Source organism: Canis lupus, chromosome 32 (genome assembly GCF_003254725.2).
Source record: "Canis lupus dingo isolate Sandy chromosome 32, ASM325472v2, whole genome shotgun sequence".
Taxonomy (NCBI): Eukaryota; Metazoa; Chordata; class Mammalia; order Carnivora; family Canidae; genus Canis; species Canis lupus.
In genome coordinates, this window is record NC_064274.1 from 5,725,568 (window position 1) to 5,748,628 (window position 23,061).

At 38.5% G+C, this 23,061-nt stretch overlaps 1 protein-coding gene across 8 annotated transcripts in view; it reads right to left on the reverse strand.

Annotated features, from left to right (window-relative positions):
- RASGEF1B (RasGEF domain family member 1B) overlaps positions 1-23,061 on the reverse strand; it is a 547,852-nt gene that overhangs the window by 162,049 nt on the left and 362,742 nt on the right. For all 8 annotated transcript variants that reach the window (XM_025426339.3, XM_025426340.3, XM_049104995.1 and 5 more), the window contains one exon: positions 5,459-5,542. In XM_025426339.3, the coding sequence (XP_025282124.1) occupies positions 5,459-5,542 (84 nt within the window). The remainder of the gene's footprint in view (positions 1-5,458; positions 5,543-23,061) is intronic.

The following is a 23,061-nucleotide window of genomic DNA, read 5'->3' on the forward strand; positions in this document are numbered from 1 at the left end:
GCTTCCCCATTGAGAATGATATTAGCTGTGGACTTTTCGTAGATGGCTTTTAAGATGTTGAGGAATGTTCCTTCTATCCCTACACTCTGAAGAGTTTTGATCAGGAATGGATGCTGTATTTTGTCAAATGCTTTCTCTGCATCTACGAGAGGATCATATGGTTCTTGCTGATATGATGAATCACACTGATTGTTTTACTAGTGTTGAACCAGCCTTGTGTCCCGGGGATAAATCCTACTTGGTCATGGTGAATAATCTTCTTAATGTACTGTTGGATCCTATTAGCTAGTATCTTGTTGAGAATTTTTGCATCCATGTTCATCAGGGATATAGGTCTATAATTCTCCTTTTTGGTGGGGTCTTTGTCTGGTTTTGGAATTAAGGTGATGCTGGCCTCATAGAACGAATTTGGAAATACTCCATCTCTTTCTATCTTTCCAAACAGCTTTAGGAGAATAGGTATGGTTTCTTCTTTAAAGGTTTGATAGAATTCCCCTGGGAAGCCATCTGGCCCTGGACTTTTGTGTCTTGGGAGGTTTTGGATGACTGCTTCAATTTCCTCCGTGGTTATTGGCCTGTTCAGGTTTTCTATTTCTTCCTGTTCCAGTTTTGGTAGTTTGTGGCTTTCCAGGAATGCGTCCATTTCTTCTAGATTGCCTAATTTATTGGCGTATAGCTGTTCATAATATGTTTTTAAAATCGTTTGTATTTCCTTGGTGTTGGTAGTGATCTCTCCTTTCTCATTCATGATTTTATTAATTTGAGTCTTCTCTCTCTTCTTTTTAATAAGGCTGGCTAATGGTTTATCTATCTTATTAATTATTTCAAAGAACCAACTCCTGGTTCTATTGATCTGTTCCACAGTTCTTCTGGTCTTGATTTCATTGAGTTCTGCTCGAATCTTTATTAAATCTCTTCTTATGCTGGGTGTAGGATCTATCTGCTGTTTTTTCTCTAGCTTCTTTATGTGTAAGGTTAGCTTTTGTATTTGAGTTCTTTCCAGTTTTTGAATGGATGCTTGTATTGCAATGTATTTCCCCCTCAGGACTGCTTTTGTTGCATCCCAAAGATTTTGAACGGTCGTATCTTCATTCTCATTAGTTTCCATGAATCTTTTTAATTCTTCCTTAATTTCCTGGTTGACCCTTTCATCTTTTAGCAGGATGGTCCTTAACCTCCACGTGTTTGAGGTCCTTCCAAACTTGTTGTGATTTAGTTCTAATTTCAAGGCATTATGGTCTGAGAATATGCAGGGGACGATCCCAATTTTTTGGTATCGGTTCAGACCCGATTTGTGACCCAGTATGTGGTCTATTCTGGAGAAAGTTCCATGTGCACTTGAGAAGAATGTGTATTCAGTTGAGTTTAGATGTAAAGGTCTGTAGATATCTGTGAAATCCATCTGGTCCAGTGTATCATTTAAAGCTCTCGTTTCTTTGGAGATGTTGTGCTTAGAAGACCTATTGAGTGTAGAAAGAGCTAGATTGCAGTCACCAAGTATAAATGTATTATTATCTAAGTATGTCTTAAATTTGGTTATTAATTGATTTAAATATATGGGAGCTCCCACATTCGGGGCATATATATTGAGGATTGTTAAGTCCTCTTGTTGGATAGATCCTTTAAGTATGATTTAGTGTCCCTCTTCATCTCTCACTACAGTCTTTGGGGTAAATTTTAGTTTATCTGATATAAGGATGGCTACCCCTGCTTTCTTTTGAGGACCATTTGAATGGTAAATGGTTCTCCAACCTTTTATTTTCAGGCTGTAGGTGTCCTTCTGTCTAAAATGAGTCTCTTGTAGACACCAAATAGATGGGTCCTGCTTTTTTATCCCGTCTGAAACCCTGCGTCTTCTGATGGGGTCATTAAGCCCGTTCACGTTCAGAGTTGCTATTGAGAGTTACTATTGAAAGATATGAGTTTAGTGTCATCATGATATCTATTCAGTCCTTGTTTTTGTGGATTGTCCCACTGGACTTCTTCTTAAAGGGTAATTTTAAGAGTCCCCCTTAAATTTCTTGCAGAGCTGGTTTGGAGGTCACATATTCTTTCAGTTCCTGCTTGTCTTGGAAGCTCTTTATCTCTCCTTCCATTTTGAATGAGAGCCTTGCTGGATAAAGTATTCTTGGTTGCATGTTTTTCTCATTTAGGACCCTGAATATATCCTGCCAGCCCTTTCTGGCCTGCCAGGTCTCTGTGGAGAGGTCAGCTGTTACCCTAATACTCCTCCCCATAAAAGTCAGGGATTTCTTGTCTCTTGCTGCTTTAAGGATCTTCTCTTTATCTTTGGAATTTGCAAGCTTAACTATTAAATGTCGAGGTGTTGAACGGTTTTTATTGATTTTAGGGGGGATCTCTCTATTTCCTGGATCTGAATGCTTGTTTCCCTTCCCAGATTAGGAAAGTTTTCAGCTATGATTTGTTCAAATACATATTCTGGCCCTCTGGCCCTTTGGCGCCCTCGGGAACCCTAATCAAATGTAGGTTTTTCTTCATCAGGCTGTCATTTATTTCCCTTAATCTATCCTCAGGTCTTTTAATTGTTTGTCTTTTTTCCTCAGTTTCCCTCTTTGCCATCAACTTGTCTTCTATGTCACTCACTTGTCCTTCCACCTCGTTAACCCTTGTCATTAGGACTTCTAGTTTGGATTGCATCTCATTCCATTGATTTTTATTTTCTGCCTGATTAGATCTAAATTCTGTAGTCATGAAGTCTCTTGAGTCCTTTATGCTTTTTTCTAGAGCCACCAGTAGCTTTATAATAGTGCCTCTGAATTGGCTTTCTGACATTGAATTGTAATCCAGATTTTGTAACTCTGTGGGAGAGAGGACTGTTTCTGATTCTTTCTTTTGAGGTGAGGTTTTCCTTGTAGTCATTTTGCTCAGTGCAGAGTGGCCAAAAACAAGTTGTATTGGGAAAAGGAGAAAAAGAGAGGAGAGAAAGAAGGAAAGAAAAGAGAAAAAGAAAAAAGAAAAAAGGAAAAAAGAAAAAAGAGAAGAAAAAGAGAAAGAAAAAAAAGGGTGGGGGAAGCAAACAGAAATCAAAAAGCAAGAAAAAAAAAACCACGGGGGAGTATCTTCTGATTCTGTATACTGTAAGTCCCTTGACTTCCCCTGGAACTGGTCCGTCTAGCTGGTCTTCTAGGGGAGAGGCCTGTTGTGCTGATTTTCAGGTGTGAGCACTTGGGGGAGCTGGTCTGCCCATTCCTGGTGCAGGGCTCAGTGGGGGTTGTTCACCCGGTGAGGCCCCAGGAGGAACAACCGCAGTGGCGGCGCCAGCTCTGCAGCCCTGGAGTCAGCTCCCGCAGTAACTCCAGAGCTCTCCATCTGCAGGGCCTGGAGGCTCCGGGGGCGGGGCCGCTGATCTGCTCAGCTCGGGCCAGGAGCGTCCTCGCTGTCCTGGGCCCTCCCGGCCTCTGCCTGTCCTGGGGGAGGCCGGATCCTGGGCTGTGTCCCGGCGCCCAGTGCTCCGGGGCCTGCGCTGTTGGATTTGCGCTCCCGCCCCGCAGCCCCCTCCGTGGAGCCGCCCCCGAGCCCCCCGAGCTGCTCCGGGTCCCCCGTGCGCGCTGCAGCCCTTAGGGAGCTCGGCGCACTCTCCCGGGGCGCAGGTGTCTGTTAGTGTCCCAGGGAGCCCGAGGGCATCCCCGCCCTCCTGGGTCCTGCTCCACCTCCCCGCCAGCCCCTTTCCCCCGGGAAGGTTGGTGCAGCTCCTGCTCCTCCGGGACGGGGCTCTCCTGTCCTGGGGACACTCGCCCCGGCCTCAGCCCGGCTCCTCGCGGGTCCCTCCCCCTTGGAGGCCTTTTGTTTCTTTATTTCTTTTTCCCCGTCTTCCTACCTTGATAGAAGCGCGACCTCTTCTCACTGTAGCATTCCAGCTGTTCTCTCTTTAAATCTCAGGCCGAATTCGTAGATTTTCAGGATGACTTGAAGGTTGTCTAGGTAATTTGGTGGGGACAGGTGACTTGAGGACCCTACTCTTCCCCCATCTTGCCCCTCCCCCCGGAAAGTGTCTTTGACACCCTCACCACAGTTATGCTTCTCTTCCATCCCCTTCTCTAGCTTCTATTTCTTGGCATAGGCAAACTGAGGATGTGCTTCCTCTAAGCTTACTGTATATATTGCTTTTCATTTATTCATTCATTCATTCATTCAATTCATTTGCATAATTTGCTGAGTGCTGGGATACAGAGTGAACAAAATAGGTAAAAATAAAAACTTGCTGCCGTGGATTTATGTTAAATTATTTAATCTGATGACTATCCTGTGAGGCAGATATTATTTTGATACCCTTTCTACAGGTGACCTGGTCAAAGTCACATAGCAAGTGAATAACAGCTGGTATTTGAACCCAGGCAACCTGGCTCTAGAGAGCACACACTTACCCAACAGACTCTTCAGGTTTAGAACAGTAGCAGTTCAGGTAAAACCTATAATCTCTCTTCTAGAATCAAAGTCTTTTACTCCTCAAGATAGTTTAAATAACAAGTGTGTTGGAAAAAACGGGAGTATTGTGGCTGGATTTCACACTAACATGTTGAAGGTACCAGAATATGCCACCCCCAAATATACCAGTTTGGTGTAAGAATTATTTTGAGCTGAGGACAATTGAGAAACAGCGGACTTGCAGGAAAAGCACTCTGCTCCCATTCCCCCATCACTTTCTAACAGCAGGGCAGAAATTTCCCTTTCTAAAGATTATGTAAATTTGTAAATGTGTCTTCCTCTCCCATACCAGTAAGAAGATGACTATTAGTCACCAGACATGATTTTTGTCAACGGAAAATGCACCAACTTGAGTCTCCATAACAAACTTAATAAATAACCATACCACTCATTAATGTCCCAAAGTCTATGGCGAGAAGCCCAAACCCCTCTTCCTTTCTCTTGTCGCTTCTCCACATTTTATTGCTTTTTGTTAAAATAGTGTAAGCCTTGAATAAAACTTCTTTGGGTTCTCACTTCTTTTCTATGAAGGTCTCTTTATTCATAGTAATAAATATTTTCTCTTGTTTGTCTTTTTTTTTCAGTTTAATTTGCATAACCCCAGGTTCTGAACCTAAGAGACTAGAGAAAAAAAGGTTTTCAGTGTTTTTTTGTACCTCCTCTACCATGTAAATTACTAAAAGTAACCTCTTTCTTTCTAACATGTTCTGATACAGGAAGATAAGTTCAAGGGCTCAGAAACCAGGACATTGAAAGGAGTGGGGAGGATATCACCAGGGTTGGAGTAGAGGTAGCAGCTGAAGCACAGGCATCTCTGCTGAGCATCTCTCAGTTCAACATTTTGCCAAGGGCAAGGGCATAGTAGGGCCAATTGAAAAGTTCAAAATTTGTATTTTATCAGCCCCTTTTATGAGATTGGCTTGATTATTTCACCCACATAGCTCAAGAGAAAAAGAAATACAGCCATCAGGTTCAAATAATACTGTTCAGTAAGAAATGGAGTCATTCTTACTTTGCCAATTGGCTTCTCAATCAGAGGGCTTGTAAAGCAGACTGGAGTTATGCTGCTGTACATCGGAAGTTTCCATTGCTGTTCCTGCAAGAAAGGAAACACAGAGAGCAGGGGGGAGAGAGAGGGAGAGAGATTTCAGGGACTTGGTTGGCTTTTCTGCTGTCTAGAACCATTTTCCAGTTGTTCACAATAGTGCCTCAAGCACTTAAACATTGTCACTTGAAATATCTGAGTCAGCATTTTTGCATAAGAATCTTCGGTGTGCAGTCTGTGCACACTCAGTTAACCTTGCTCAAGGACATATTACGAAACTATTTATGACATTTTGAAGAATTCATGCACACAAGTTGACATAAATGCAAAATATTTTCAGCCTCATCTGTTAAGATATCTCCCTAGAACATAAATCAAATGGTATGAAACTTTTTAAAACAAAAATAACTTTACTGCTATACTGCTGTGTAAAAACACTTACCACAAGTAAACTTCCAGTTTTCAGATCTTTAATTCCATGTGGGATAATGTCTATAGTTCTCTAACTGCTTTCAAAATGCACCAAATGGGACTCCTTTTTATTTTTTCTGCCTGAACTCCCACTCTGTCCCACAATCTGACCTAAAACCCACCGATGTGAGTCGATGTGTTTTCCTTAAACAGACTCCATCCTGAGCCTTTTTCATACTGTTTATGGATTCTAAAATATCCTTTCCTCAGCATCTGCATATGATTTCCTACCTGTCCTGTTAAGCCCAGCTCAGATTCTCTAAAAACCACTTCACTATTTTTCTCCACTTCTTCTCTTTCTGTCTTTAAAATTTTTAATTCCAGTATAGTTAACATACAGTGTTACATTAGTTTCAGGTGTACAGTATAGTGACTCAACAATTCTATACATTATTCAGTGCTCATCACAGTAAGTGAACTCTTAATTCCCTTCATTCATTTTACCCTCTGCCCTGCACCTCTTCTCTGGTGACCATCAGTTTGTTCTCTAGAGATAAGAGTCTGTTTTTTGGTTTGTCTCTTTTCTTCTTTGTTCATTTGTTTTGTTTCTTAAATTCTACATATTAGTTAAATCATATGGTATTTGCCTTTCTCTGACTGACTTATTTCACTTAGCATAATACCCTCTAGACCCATCCATGTCAGTGCAAATGGCAAGATTTCATTCTCTTTTATGGATGAGTAATACTCCATTATATATGTGTGTGTGTGTGTGTGTGTGTGTGTATGTGTGTGTACAACTTCATCTATTCATCTACTGATGGAGACTTGGGTTGCTTCCATATCTCAGCTATTGTAAATAATGCTGCAATAAATATAGGGATGCATATGCATCCTTTTCAAGTTATCCAGTAGTGTCGATTACTGGATCATATGGTAATTCTATTTCTAATTTTTTGAGGAGCCTCCATACAGTTTCTCTGACTGGCTGCACCAGTTTGCACTCCAACAGTGCGTGAAGGTTTCCTCTTCCCCACATCCTTGCTGACACTTTTTGTTTCTTGTGTTTTGATTTTAGGCATTCTGACAGGTGTGAGGTGATATCTCATTGTGGTTTTGATTTACATTTCCCTGATGATGAGTGATGTTGAGCAATATTTTCATGTGTCTGTCGGCCAACTCGATGTCTTCCTTGGAGAAATGTCTGTTCATTTCTTCTGCCCATTTTTAGTCAGATTATTTGTTCTCTGGTGTTGAGTTTTAGAAGTTCTTTATATATTTTAGATACTAATCTTTTATTGGATATGTCATTTGCAAATATTTTCTTCCATTCTATAGGTTGTCTTTTAGTTTTGATGGTTTTCTTTGCTGTGCAGAAGCTTTTTGTTTTGATGTAGTCCCAACAGCTTATTTTTGCTTTTGTTTCCCTTGCCTCAGGAGACATATCTAGCAAAAAGTTGCTATGGCTGATGTTGAAAAAGTTACTGCCTGTGCTCTCTTCTAGGATTTTTATGATTTCGGATCTCATGTTGGGTCTTTAATCCACTTTGAGTTTGTTTTTGTGTATGGTGTAAGAAAGTGGTCCGGTTTCATTTTTTGCATGTAGCTGTCGAATTGTCCCAATACGATTTGTTGAAAAGACTTTTTCCCATTGCATGTTATTGCCTCCTTTGTTGAAGATTAGTTGACCATATAATCATGGGTTTATTTTTGGGGTCTCTATTCTGTTCTATTGATCTAAGTATCTATTTTCGTGTCAGTACCATACTGCTTTGATTACTACAGCTTTGTAATATAACTCAAAGTTCAGAATTGTAATGCCTCCAGCTTTTCTTTTCTTTTCCAAGATTGCTTTAGTTATTTGGGGTCTTTTGTGGTTCCATACAAATTTAGGATTATTTGTTCTCGTCCTATGAAAAATGCTTTTGGTATTTTGATAGAGATTGCATTAAATCTGTAGACTGTATCTTCCTCTACTTCTGACTACAGTCAAAATAAACTTCTCTCGGGGTCCCTGGGTGGCGCAGCGGTTTGGCGCCTGCCTTTGGCCCAGGGCGCGATCCTGGTAGACCCGGGATCGAATCCCACGTCGGGCTCCCGGTGCGTGGGGCCTGCTTCTCCCTCTGCCTGTGTCTCTGCCTCTCTCTCTCTCTGTGACCATCATAAATAAAAAAAAATAAAATAAAAAAAAATAAACTTCTCTCTACCACAGAGTCCATGTACTATTATTAGAGTGCTTGTCACAATCTGCTGGGAATGTGAACTACTAAGGATAAGATTCATGTCATAGTTATCTTTGTATCCATCATGGTTTAGCACAGGTCTTATATATGGCTGTGGTCTGAATAAATGTTTATGTCCCTGCAAAAGTCCATATATTGATATCTTAATCTCTAAGGGATGGTATTAGGATATGGGGCCTTTGGGGACTGATTGGGTCACGAAGGCAGAGCCTTCATAAATGGGATTAGTGTCCTTATAAAAGAGACCCAAGAGAGTTTCTTTGTTGTGTGAAAATACAATGAGAAGTCTACAACCCAGAAAAAGGCCCTCAGCCAACAGTGCTGGAGTCCTGATCTCAGATGTTAGCCTCCAGAACTGTGAGATACAAATTTCTGTTGTTTATAAGACACCAAGTCTATGGTATTTCGTCATTGCAGCCAGTACAGATGAAGACATACTGTTGGTGCTTTCTATTAGAGTAATCTTTCTTTTTGCCAGCTGAATCTTTTTCTATATGTAGTCACTAATTTCCAAAGCACCCTCCAGATCCAGCTCTCTCCAACTCCCAGCTCTCATTCCTATAACACACATTTTTCACTCTTTTTAGAGGAGACATAAAGAGGGTTATATTGAAGAAAAAAACTTAACTGTAAGTACCAATAACCCCATAAAATAAAAATGATCTTTAAAAATTCATTAGCAGGTATTGATCCATCCCTACCTCCTGCTGTCCATTAATTGGCCATTTTTCTTGAATGGAAGGAAGATTTTTCAGTGGTCTTAGCAAAGGATACAGTATGGCTCTCTGGAATCTCTACCCCTGCTGTTACTAATTATCTCACCCTGGGCAAATTGCTTGTTTCAGGGTGGCCCTGCCTGTGAATGTGGTTTGCATTATTTACACACATCTCACAGGGTATTTTGAGACTAATTGTGAAGATACCTGTGACCTAGAAAGGTGAAGCATAATTCCTGGGGAAGAAGCCCTGCAGTTTACCCTTAGAAGAAGTCATTTAAATCTCTGCTCTCTTCCCTGGGTCAGAAAACAGGGGTTATGGTTGGATTCCAAGGGATGTGGATTTCCGTCCTTTAGGGGTTAACCTGAGACCAGCAAGCAACTCACTTCACAGGTCATATTCCAGCCATCAAAGTTTAATTACTATCAAACCCTGCTGGCTCAGGTTGCAGCCATATTAGTGAATTCATGAATGAAATTTCCAAAGGATCCCGTTACCAAACCCCACCTCCCAAAGATAATAATAGCACCAGGGGAAAGGCCAAAATATATCTACTTGAGACTACAACTTTTTTTTTTTTAAGTGAAAATAACTGACTCAGTGCTGATGATCAGGACTTATGATTCTGTTTCGAGGAAGTCAATCTGCAGATACAATAGATGAATCTGAAGAACTCTGCCCTTCACTCTGATGCTGGTTCAGTTGCTATGGTAACGTATAACTAGTTTTGTTAGGTTGTGCAGCCTGATTTTCTTTAGACTAAAGATTCCCTTGATAACGTTTGCACTGGGTACAGTTAACACCAAAACAACCCATCAGTTGCAAAACATAGGTTTCTTACCTACATATTATTGGTTTGGTGGGAAAATATGTGATGATTCTGGACCACACATACAAGAGAATTTCTGAAATCATGGGTTCATACACAAAACAGAGTAGTGATGGATATACAGTTATTATTAACTAATGTCTCCCTTTTTCTATATCCCTTCCTCATTTCAGGATTTCTCATGGGTTTTTGTTGTTGTTGTTTGGGTGGTTGAGTGGCCGAGTGGCTGGGTGGCTGGCATAGCTGCTGTTCCACATCGAACTCACCATTTGCTAAATGTGGGGACAGGGATGCTGAGAATGGACTTGGACAAAGTAAAATAACAGAGTTCGAGAAAAGTTGTAGAATCCTCAGACAGCTCTCTGCAAAAGAGGGCAATTACTGCCCTTCGTCTTCTTTATATAATAACTGCACCCCTGAGAAGCTACAGAATTGCTCAGAGATCTCCACAGGAAAGATACGTTGTGTTTTTGTTCTAAGACTAAATTCCTAAAGGGAGACAAAAGAAATGGTTAAGGACTTGAACTGTAATTACAACCTTCAGTGTTTATCCTGGTGACTGAAATATAAGAGCAGCTCCTGTGCTAAAGGACAGAAATAATCTAGGATTTCAAAGAAGGATGCAGGAATCACTTAAGTTAGCTGCTTAAACAGTAGGATCAGTCCAGATAGCATCTATTTAAGGGTACATTGCTGGGCAGCTCAAATGAACCTAATAACCCTGAAGGAAAGAATGTGTCCTCCCTAAGAAGTCTTGATTCTATATGTGTTCTGTTTTGAGATGGAAGCAGAACTTAATTTAAAGATCACCATGCCTCTCTGCAGCCTTACCCTGTCACCATTATTTATCTGGAGTAAATATAACTTAGAGTACTTTTAAAGAACCGCCAACATGGCACTTTAGTTGCTTCTCACAAAAGTCATGAGTTGTTTCTGGGACCTAGGATATCGAAGGACTGTGATATTGCAAACATTAAGTGGGAACTCGGGAAGGAAAAAGTTCCAGGAAGAGTATATGATATAGGTCACCACCATTGCTCTGGCCCCTGTTTTCTCTGGCCTCTCAATCTGATGGTTAAGACTGACCAACAGAGATTCGGGTTCACCCCACCCACCCCAGCTGGAGTTCCTTCCTTGCAAGGGTCAAGCACACAGATGCAGAGGTGAGGTGGCCTTGGGAAGGGAGGAGGACTGGGTGGAGGGTCATTAAATGTTGACTCACTTAGACTTAGCTAGACTTCCTCCTTTTTTCCACACTCCAATACAATTTTAGTGAACTTAAGTAAACTGTGCATACTGCTAAGTTTTCCTATTTCCTTTTGGGTCATTATCACAGACCTACACCAGCTCTAGCATATGAAAATCCCCTCCCTTCAGAACTTGCAGGCATAGAATTACAGGGAAGAACTGTACACAGGCAGTCCAATTTTTAAGTTTTCTGGACAGAATTCCGTTAGAGGCTGCCCTGCTTATACATTCTTTTTTTTTTTTTTTTTTTTTTTTGCTTATACATTCTTTAGTACCTCCCTCAGTACTCATTTCCCTTAAATGCTCTGCTAAATTTTTGCATTTAAATTTCCATTTCTTGGATGTTTCACATGCTGATTTTTAAAATGTCCCTTGTGCTTCTTCCTTCCTTTTCTATTTTTTATGCATCTTCAGTAGCACTGGTACCTACCACAGGGCTACCATTACAAAGAACATTAAAACAAGTGCTCTTGAGACACTCAACAACATTAGTGATACTCCTGGAAGAAAGAAGCACTTTCCCTTTACCATATGCTTGTGTCTACAAGTTTCCTGCCAGCCTTTAGCCAAATACATGCATATTTAGATATAACACCACTTTGCATCATACTCTTATGCATTTTTTACTTATCACATTACTTATTTTCTGTGTTGTTACAGTTTTTGGACTTGCAATATTTAGTGACTACATAATGTTCCATCAACAAAGTAGAGTATAATGTATTTGATATCTTGGTAGGTATTTTCTTATTTCCATTTTTCCCTCTACATTTTTTGGAAATTTAAAAAACAGTGTATTGAATCAATTCACATAACCTACAATTCACCCATTTAAAGTGCACAATTCCATATTTTTTAGTATACACACAGAATTGTACAGCCACCACCACAATGGAATTGTGGCAGTCATTCAGCATCCCTTCTTTGCTCTCCTCTAGGCAACCTAGGCAACCTCCTTACCTAGGCAACCACTAGTCTACTATCTATCTCTATATTTTCGCCTATTCTGGACATATTATATAAATGGAATCATATAATATGTGGTCTTTCATGACTTCCACTAAGCATAATATTTTCAAAATTCACCCATATTGTAGCATGTATCACTACTTCATCTTTTTATTGCCAAACATATTCCATTGAATGGATATACCAAATTTATCTATTCATCCATGAGTTGTTTCTACTTTGTGGCTATTATGAATAAAACATCTATGAACACTGACGTCCAAGTTTTTGTGTGGGATGTATCTTCTTATTTCTCTTGATTATACAAACAGGGATGGAAATACGAGATCATAATGTAACTCTATGTTTTACTCTTTGAGGAACAACCAAACTATTTTTTCCTGTAATTAATACCTAAATATATATTTTTTGTCTTTTGAATCATTTCTTCAGAATATATTTCTAGGAGTAGGGTTCCTGAGCCAGAGATATAGACATTTTTATGGCTTTTATTCTATACTATTCAATTATTGTTTTTCAAAAGTATTAGACTGGCTTAGACAACTACAAGTCATATTTATCATGTATGTATGCATGTATATACACACACCTACAACTCTTTTTTTCTATACAGCAAACTTATGAGAAAGATGCAACAAATTAACAACATATTTATAGATGAAGACACTAAGGCCCACGGGGGGTTAGTAACTGTCAGATGACCAACCAAAGCAATGCAACACCCCTTTTATGAGCCACATTGGCTTCAAGTGTCTGTACCCAGTATGTCCCTGGTTACAATGAGTAATTGCTGACTAGGTCTCTATCCTGTAATTTCTTCAGCTTGTGACACAGTGAAACAATAGCGTAGAGTCAGAAGCACGAGATCGAATTCTAGCTCCGTAACTTGTTAGCTTTGAGATCTTGAGCAGGCTATTGAATCATAAGCTTCAGTTTCTCCAAACATAAAACAAGAAGAATACCTATGCCATAGGCTTCCCTGGAGGATTTAAATTAAAATTTGGCTCAAAGAAATACATAAAAAGTGCCAATATTATTTTTCATGTGAATATCAAATGTCTTATTTTATTCTTTCTTGATGTCCTTTCAGAGTGAAATATCAGCTATCTATGTATCTCTACTATGATTTAATAGATTTTCTCTTCTTTGTGTTCAATGAATTATCCTCTGAGTATTGTAACTTAGCTCTGTGCTCAGTTTATAAGAATTTTTGTATGGAAATATTAATAAGTAATATAAAGGTTTATAAAGTCTTCAATAAAAATGATAACAATTATAGATTATTACAATTATAAAATCTATAAATACAATAGAAGAACTACAGCACAAGTTTATTAAATAAGTTTAAATAGGTATATTTATTTTTTAGCTTTAAAAATATTCAAAAGTTTACATTATAAATCATAATTATAAATTTTAAATTTATTAAGATTCTATAAAATTAAAGTGTATAAAATAAGCAAAAATTTAAAAAGGTGATCAATTATGAGTTAATAAAATAAGCATAGGCTCATAAAAGTAAATGCTTATAAAATAAATATGTGTCCAGCTCTACGGACCTTGTAAATAAGATAACAATGTTATAGTGTAAAAAAACCCTGGGGTCCTATTGTGAAGATTCAAATTTGAGAACAACTGTTACACTTCCTTGATGTGTGGCCTCTTTGGGGTTCTATTTCTTCAGCAATAAGAAGTATAATATATAATTCGTATTTTTTAAAAAAAGATCCCAATAAGACAATGTATTTGAAAACAATCAGCACTACCAAAAAATTATACATCTCTGGAATTTCAAAAGATGTGACAGTTACACCAGCCAATGGCCCACTTACTTGTAGGATATGAACTCTAAATTCTCTAGGAGTTTAGAGAAGATAGGAAGTAAAATGAAAATAGGAAGTCATCTATTCAAATATGAGAAAACATCACAAAGAAGAAATAGTTCTCCCAGTTCCCATATGTCACTCATGGTCAGCTTCATACCCAAAATGATCCCAGAAGTTTAGTTTCTGAGAGATCCAAATCTAAAGTGATCACCATGGAACTTTCAACAGGAGGGAGGGAGGAAGCCAGGGATGCTATAACCTGCATCTCTGCAGATGGGCTGCTTAGATACTGGCAGTAAATTTGGGTAAAGTTATCAATGGGTAGGGGGCATCTTAAAGGCTGAATTGTGTCCTCCCAAAATTCATATGTTGAAGTCCTAACTCCTAGTACCTCAGAATGTGATTGTATGTGGAGCCAGGGTCTTTTAAAGGGGTGATTAAATATTTAAAATGTCATTAGGGTGGGCCCCAATCCAAATGACTCTGGCCCTTACTAGAAGAAGGAATACACATACACACATAGAAGAAAGATCATGAGAAGTCACAGGGAGAAGGTGGTCATCTCAAGCCAAGGAAAAAAGTCTCAGGAGAAATGAACTCTGCTAACATCTTGACCTTAAACTTCTAGCCTCCAGAACTATGAGAAAATAAATTGTTTAAGCCACTCAGTCTGTGGTACTTGGTTATGGCAGCCGTAGAAAACTAACACAAGGCATCTTAGCAAAAAAGACAATAAATATTAGGGGGAAGGGCTTTCAGGACAGAAATCTTTTGGGGACTTTCAGGTAGTCAGTGTAGGAAAAGTTTCCAAATGAATTGGGAGAAAGGGTGCTTCAGTAACCGGCAATAAAGCAGATGCAGAAATTTGGATGGGTAGTGTTCTGTATATTAGTATTGAGTATGCCCTGAGGGTCCTCAGGTAAATAAGAGGCTGTCTTACCCTCAAGGATATCACCCAAGTCTAATGAGGGAGAGATGTAAACAAATAATATTCTAAAGGAGCAGTGCATATTAAGGATAGAGGAGGAAGAGCATCCAGCCCAGCCAAGAGAGCAGCTCCTATGGCCAGGAGGCTTCTGGGAGGAGCTGGTACAGGACCTGAGTACAGGAGGTCATCACAGAAGTCAGGTAGACAAAGAAGTAGGGACAGGGAGGGGGTGGAGGGTGTGGGGATATGAAAAGAGGTTTACGGTGTTTCAAGAAAAGGAAATATCATGGGGGCAAGAGGTATGGAATAAAAACAAATGGCTTTTTATGTGAGCCACAAATAAGTTGAAGCTGTTGGATCTTATGGAGTGAGGCAGGGGTGGTAAGAGATGGCACAGGGAAGGTAGGCAGAAAGCCCAGGATTCTTTCACAACAATGTTTGAATCGGTTTCTTGGCCAGCAGACAGGAGCACACAGTTGAGAGGAGGAAAGATTCTTAACCATTCAAGCTGCTATTGGAACAAATCAGGAAAGATAGGCTAATGCCTGAAAATCTGGACTAGCAGAGTAGCAGAAGGGCTAGACAGTGGAGAGACTTAAGAAAGGGTTTGGAATTAAAATGATCAGAACTTAAACATTTCTTGGACGTGAAGATTGAGCTAGGAAGAATTAAATGCCGTTTTCTAGTGAATGAGAGAATAGAGACAAGGAGTACACACTCCTGATAGGACTCTAAGAGAGAGAATGACATAGTAAGCGTGCCGGTGAGGCACATGGAGGGTCCGTGGGCTGGCATCAGTGTATGCCTTAGGCACCAAACCATGCAAAGAGCACTCACCACTTTGGAGTTCTGATTTTAAACGTATCATTATTTGATGTAAATTTGGTACTACATTTTGGCACTAACCTGTCTTCTGGTCTCAGCTTGAACTTCCTTGTGCAGTCAACATTTTCTGCTTCCTCCCATGCAAACATTTGGCTTATTTATTCCCTGTTCTTTCTCAGACCTTTGCCTCCCCTTCTCATAGACACTGCCTCCACCAGCCACTAGCCATGGAACTATGGGCAAATTGCTTCACCCTTCAAACCTTATACTTCCTTGCACAGAAAATGAGGATAAAGACGATGTCCATCACAAGTTCATTGTATACATTAAGTAAAAACAACAACCACAACAAAAACACAGGGTTCCACAGGAGCACGAGGAAAGAAGTTCTATTCCAGCCCTGATGCTGGAGATGGGTGAGGTTTAGGGAACTCAAGAAATCTTCACACAAGTGGTAACCTCACTTCTACTTTCACTCATAAATATCTCTTCCTTGACCTTGTGGAAGATTCTCCACTCTTCTTCTCCTCAGATCTGCTCTCCACACTGTATCTAAGACTGAGAAGTCTTTTTAAGAATGAATGGAAGTGTGATCCCCTGCTCTACTGCCTTCCCCCTTAAACCAAACACTCCAGAAGTTTTCTACTGCGCTTGGATGCAAACTAAAATTTTATCTTGGCCTACAAGGCCCTTCCCAGTCAAACTTCCTCCTACCTCTCCTAACTCATATTGACCCTTTCTTCCTTTTGGTGTCTTGAATGTCAGGTTCTCTTCTGCCACAGGACGTTTGATTATGCTCTTCTTTCCTCTGGAAGAACTCTCCCTGTTCCCTGCATCCCACTCAACCTCCTCATTTCACTTTCTAAGTCACTCCAATCCTCCCCTCAGTGTGCAGCTCAACTGTTATTTCCACTGGGTTATACTTTCTTCTTTCTGTGTTCTTATCCCATACAGCATTTCCTCCTTGGCAGAGGTTACCAAAATTGTTATTGATTTGGGCATTTTCTGTACCTATCTGTATATGCCTTTTAATAAAAAAGCACATATTATTTGGGCTGTAGGTAGTATTTTCACCATAGCATCTGTGCTGTAGACTCCTTCTGCAAATATGTTCACCACATCACTAATTATCTAAAAGTCAATTTTGCCATAAAAGATAAAAAAAATAACTGGTTGACTGATTTGATTTCTCTGTGGATGCAGTACTCCCCTTTTTATGTTATATAAGTCTTAACCCTGATAATGATCTATAGGGTAGGGCAGAGTTTTGAACCCACAATTCCCACAGAATTTAGGAATATCTATCAGTGGACATGTGACAATATGCCAAGAACAAACAGTGTAGATGGCTTTCAAAATATAATACAAAAAAAAAAAAGTAAAGAAAACCCAACACAATACAAAGTTTAGTGACAAATATGCACTCCAGTGTTTGGAAACTGATACCTCTCTTAATTAATGAAGAAATATCAGTGAAAAAAATAAAAGATACTAACCAAGACAAATTATTTTTTTAATAATAAATTTATTTTTTATTGGTGTTCAATTTGCCAACATACAGAATAACAGTGCTCATCCTGTCAAGTGCCCCCCTCAGTGCCCATCACCCATTCACCCCCACCCCCCGCCCTCCTCCCCTTCCACCACCCCTAGTTTGTTTCCCAGAGTTAGGAGTCTTCATGTTCTGTCTCCCATTCTGATATTTCCTACCCATTTCTTCTCCCTTCCCCTCTATTCCCTTTCACTATTATTTATATTCCCCAAATGAATGAGAACATATAATGTTTGTCCTTCTCCGATTGACTTATTTCACTCAGCATAACACCCTCCAGTTCCACCCACGTTGAAGCAAATGGTGGGTATTTGTCGTTTCTAATGGCTGAGGAATATTCCATTGTATACATAAACCACATCTTCTTTATCCATTCATCTTTCGATGGACACCGAGGCTCCTTCCACAGTTTGGCTATTGTGGCCATTGCTGCTATATACATCGGGATGCAGCTGCGCCGGCATTTCATTGCATCTGTATCTTTGGGGTAAACCCCAACAGTGCAATTGCTGGGTCGTAGGGCAGGTTTATTCTTAACTACCAAGACAAATTATCAAGCAAAAACCTCCGCAAATGTATACTTCTATGAACGAAAGACTTTGAAGGTAAGTATTTAGATAAAATCCACAAAATAAAATCAATTATTTGTGGAAGACTGCCATAATCTATACATTTTAAATGTATTCAAATATTTCATATTTTACAGTAAAGTCTTTCTAATTTTGTTACTCATTTTTCATGTTTCATTATGTCCTTTTGAATGAATGTCCATCTCATTTTTCATGATTTTATCTTATACACCAAAATTATCTTATGGCCAATTAGTGATTCAGTGAAAATGACTGATGAAAATGCTTGAGGCAAATGTGCTTATGGCAAAAATACTGGACATGTATTATTTGCTTCCACTCCCCATGACTAAGCGCCCCCCAAGGTCAAGGCTTTCTCTATTCTTATCCATCACTGTGTCCCACAACTCTAGCACAGCACCTGGCATATCAACAAATACTTATTGAGGAAATAAATGAATAGGAAAATGAACAAATTGATTAATTCCTAACATAATTCTTAGAAAAGAGGTAAGAGAAGAATAGGTAAAGAAAACAGGGTAGAGTTTTCCAGGAAGTAGGATAGTACACATAGAAAGATTAGAGAGCAAATGTATTTAAATATTTGCACATTGTTTGAAGGGTGTTAGGATACCTCAGAGGCTGGAGAGGTGGGCAGGGCCAAACCACTAAGGACATTGATTATCGTGAAGATGTGAAAAATCCAGTAAAATATTTTAGGCGAGGAGCACCCAGATTGACTATATGCTCCATAAAAATCACTTCGGTGTCATGGTAAAGAACATATTAGAGTGTGAATCTGGAGGCCCAGAGGTCAGGCAGGATCCTGGGAGCTAAAACAGACAGTGACATTTCAGGATATAGAGAAGAAACTGGATTTGAAAGGATCAGTCTATCACTCTCATGAGAGCTAATTGTTGAACAATATTAAAAGTTTTTTTTATATGACTTGGTTCTTTGTGCTTAGTGAATGCCCTCACTCTATCTTGTAAATATATCCTGGTACTGAGTTAGTATTTTATTTTTGTGTTCCTCAATTAAAGAAGAAGAGAGTGAAGGTGCTCCTGGAGTGTGGGTAGGGAATGAGAAAGAAAAGGCATCAATCAAAGGTATAAAAACCTGTGCATTTGTTTGGGGATGCTGAGTCTCACTTTAACTTTTAAACTAAGGGAAAAATTGTGTCCAGGTGATGTGAATAAATCATCAAGATATAAGTAAATTATAGTAGATACCCTTCTGAGTGGCATTTTGGCAACAACTTACCTTCACTATAGTTTCACTATAACATTCAGGGCCAGCTCCATGGGTGTGTGACCTCCACAACAGTACAAAACTCAATGCTTACAAGAGCCCCATTCTGTTATTGCCATCCTAAAATTCTTAATAATTTTATCTTTAAACATTATTTTGTAAGTGAAATCTGAGGGGAGGAGGGAGGATACCCATGCATAGAGGAGATACACACAGTGTGTATGTCTGCAGCTCCTTGCCATCTCATTTACATATAGTGTTAGCAATGTCCCATGAGCATAAAATGCCAGTGAAACCACAATGGGTGGGATTTCAGAGAGACTTCATGCAAGTTCAAGGTGTAAGTGTGTTATGTCCATAACTGAGTAAAGAGAAGCTGCAGACCATGCTTTCCATTTGGACTTGAACTCGCTTCAAATATAACATGAAAGCAATAGAAACATGAACAACTAAGGAATCCTGTCATATCCTTTACTCTCCCTTAAGCCAATCACTCAGGCTAAAAATAATGATATACAAAGAAAGGAAAAGATGGGGCAATCCATAGTTCTTTCTCCTTAGAGTCCTTCCTGACTCCACCATAAGCCAGACGTCAAAGTGTTGGTAGAATATGTATGTATCAAGAAGTGGAATAAAAATAAATTAATTAAATTAAATTTTAAAAATGTCTTTAAAATAAGAAGTGGAATAAAAACACTTGAGTAAATTGTGCAATGTGTCCACTGTTCTGGTGAGAATATAATACAAATGCTTATACAAGCTACACATTCACTTCAGTGAGTCTGCATACAGGTTAAATGCTCTTATATTTACAAAGTTGACAATGTACAATGTAGATATAAATGATAAAATCCATGCTAATAATTTAATATTTCCTTACTTAGAATGACAACAAAGAGCAAATAAAAAAACATCATGACCAACTAAGAGAGAGAGAGAGAGACACTGCAGAAGAAAGGAAAACACTTTATATTTTAGTACATTTAATGGCATTTGATTTTCCTGTTTTTTTGAACCAAAGATCCTGCATTTCCATTTTACTGAGAGCACTGCAATTAATGACGCCAGGAGCCCTCCTAAAAGTTTAAACACCAGGTACTAAAGTAGCATTGCAATGTAGTGAAGTAGCAACAAGATAATGACCAATGACCTGATGCAAACAGTTAAAAAAATAGCTAATAAAATTCAATTGTATTTAAAAAACTAATGTGTCTATGTAATCTACCACAGTATGCATGGTCTGATAGGTGAAATCTACACTTAGGCAAATTTATCTTGATATAATGTTAGAAGACTATGATAAACTGTACTTTTTTGTGTGTGTGTGATAAATTGTACTTGAGATACATTCCAGTGCTTTGCTCATATCAGGAGTTCAGGTAAAATACAAGTGACAAAGAGTCAAATTGCATTCCAAAATCTCTAAAATTGATTTGTCCCCAAATATATGAACCTCATCTGGTTCAGGCACCTCTAGATACTCTTAAACTATAGGCTCAAGCTAAACTTTGAATTCTGAAGCCATGTAGACAAAATTTCTGTTTTCAAAAATTATATCAATTAATATAAATTTTATGTAATACTAAAGTAATAAAGAATGAAAATATCCATGCATCCTTTATACTCAAATACAACTTCTAAGGAAAAGGAAATAAGCCTTTGTCCTTATACTTTCAAGCCTTTCTCTGCTCCCCAAGCAGATGTATTTTGACTATACTCATATGTTTTGTATAGTGACTCTTGGATTCATTTTTCAGATCTGGACATAGTAAAGTAAAAGATGTACAGCAATAAAATTCCCAACAATTAACTAGTCATCCTAAAATTTTCTTATGCTACTAGAAAATAAAGGTCTATTGGTAATTCAATCCCAGGTCTCCAGGATCATACCCTGGGCTGAAGGCTGCGCTAAACCGCTTAGCCATTGGGCTACCCCCTACTTGACATTTGTATGACAGGAACTATGATAAGTAAAACCCTGTGAAGTAACTATGATTAATATGCAGAGCAAGAAATCAGTTTATTTATTTTATCAATTTAATAAATTGATATAAATTGGTTAAGATAATCTATATATAATGACAAAGCAGGATTTAAACACAAGGTTGTCTGGCCTCCGAAAGCTATATTGTTCACCAATATGCCACACGAAAAAGGCATTGAAAAGAATTGATTAATTTAGAACAAGTATTTAGAACAGATTCTGTTAACTCTAAATAACATTAAACAGCAACAGCCATCTTCCAAAGTTCTTTATTTTTCCCAGTATCTGTGTAGACCACCATAGGCAAGATGGTGGGTATGTCATGGAAAAGATGGAACACTCCATGGAATGGAGAGCATGACAAATCATTTGCCAATATTCTTCAGTTACTAGCAGCTACTGATGCTGCATTGCAACTCTGGTAAACAGCGAGTCTTAAGTAATAAAAATAACTGATATTCATACAATCTTTGTGCCCTAAAACTTTATAGATCTGAACACTGCTAGGCACAAGGAGTGATAGGTTTCTTCACCATCTCCATCCAAGTGTTTCTTTAAAATTAGTGAGTTTTTCAGGATAAGTACAGAGTGGAAAAGGAATATAATTTTTTTTCTGTTTTATTTCATTTTATTTTTATAGGTAAATATTAAATTTGAATCAACTTATCAGAATATGAACTGATTTAATCATTTTTACAGCTTTATAAGGCTGATATGTTTTGGGTGGTTGGTTGGTCTTGTTGCTATTGCTGTGTTGATGGTAGTTTTTTGATGTTTGATTGGCCGAAAGTGTTACTAATGCATGGCTCCTGATAAAGGCTTCAAGAACATTTTATCAAAATAAAGTGTATTCCTTCCTTGGGTGGGATTTCCCTCAATTTTCTTTTTAAATTTCTATTATTTTTTTTATTTTTAAAAATTTCTATTATTTTAAAACATTGATAACACTTCAGAAAATTTTCAAGTTGAATAGATTTGGTACATACTAGGGGCATTTCTTCATATAATGCAGCTGCAGTTATAAAATCAAGTCACATCAAAAGGCAACATTGGAATCCACTTAGAAATCAGTAGTAACAATCAGCCCCAAGGAAAATACTTCTGTTAGCCCAACAGAGAAGGGTAGAGTAAGGCAATAAGAAGAGTTGAAATATTTTCTTTTGGCTGCTTATTTAATTACATTGTTTCCTGAACCAACTCTGTTTTCAACGCTTCTCTCTAAAAATTACTATTGAACAGACAGTTACAGTATCATCTGCTGCCTGCTGCTTATAATTGACAAGTGATTGCTAGATGCAAATTGTGTAATTAATCAGCCTTGAAGAAAAGTGAAAACTGTGTCCTCCATCCAAATGCAAAGCTAGTTTTTTGGTGTTAGTCTGGTCTATTTTTGAAGCATGGGCTGATGTGAGCACATGCATACCAGCTGCTACTCCCATCGGGGCCACTTCAGCCTTCACAACGTGGGCAGCTGACTCCGTCATACATTACACCAGGTGGGCCTGAACATCTTCATGTACTTCATCTTCAGTCATATTCAAGGGCAGGGAAATGCCTTTCCATTGTTAGGGAAAGGCAGCCTTTTCTAGCAAAGAGCAGACGCAGCAGATGCTAAGCCCAACTGTGCATTACACATAAAACCCAGTAATAGTATTCAAATAACACTCTTTTTCCAATCCTCAACACTCTGAATGGACAGTTTATTCTTTCTGAGTGTTTCCATCATTTCATTTAATAATCATAAAAAAAGATGATTCTGAACCATGAAAATGTACTTGACAGTTAAAGACAGATCGGGGTAGAATTAAGCTCTTGATAGAGAACAATCCATTTAGGTTCTGAATTAAAAAAAAAATCCATCTAAGAAACTCAGAGGATGAATCACCATTGCTTGTTTGGAAACGGATATTTAGGTGCTTCACTGACAACCAGGTGTTTAGTTTCTTTGAGTGACCCTGCCAATAATTCCTTATTCCCCTTATTTTAATGGATTTTCATTACTTAAAGTCTTATGGAAAGTTAAAAATACAGATAAACCTAACAACACAGACACTATGTTCTTCTTAACATTCTCTTTTTAACTTCAGGATTTCTCCTCTAATATTAGTGTATGTATACAAATAGTAAAACCAAAAAAAAAAAAAAACAACAAACAAACAAACAATAGAAGCAATAACAAAAATCTGATGCACCTCAATCCATCATTACCTTTGGTGTA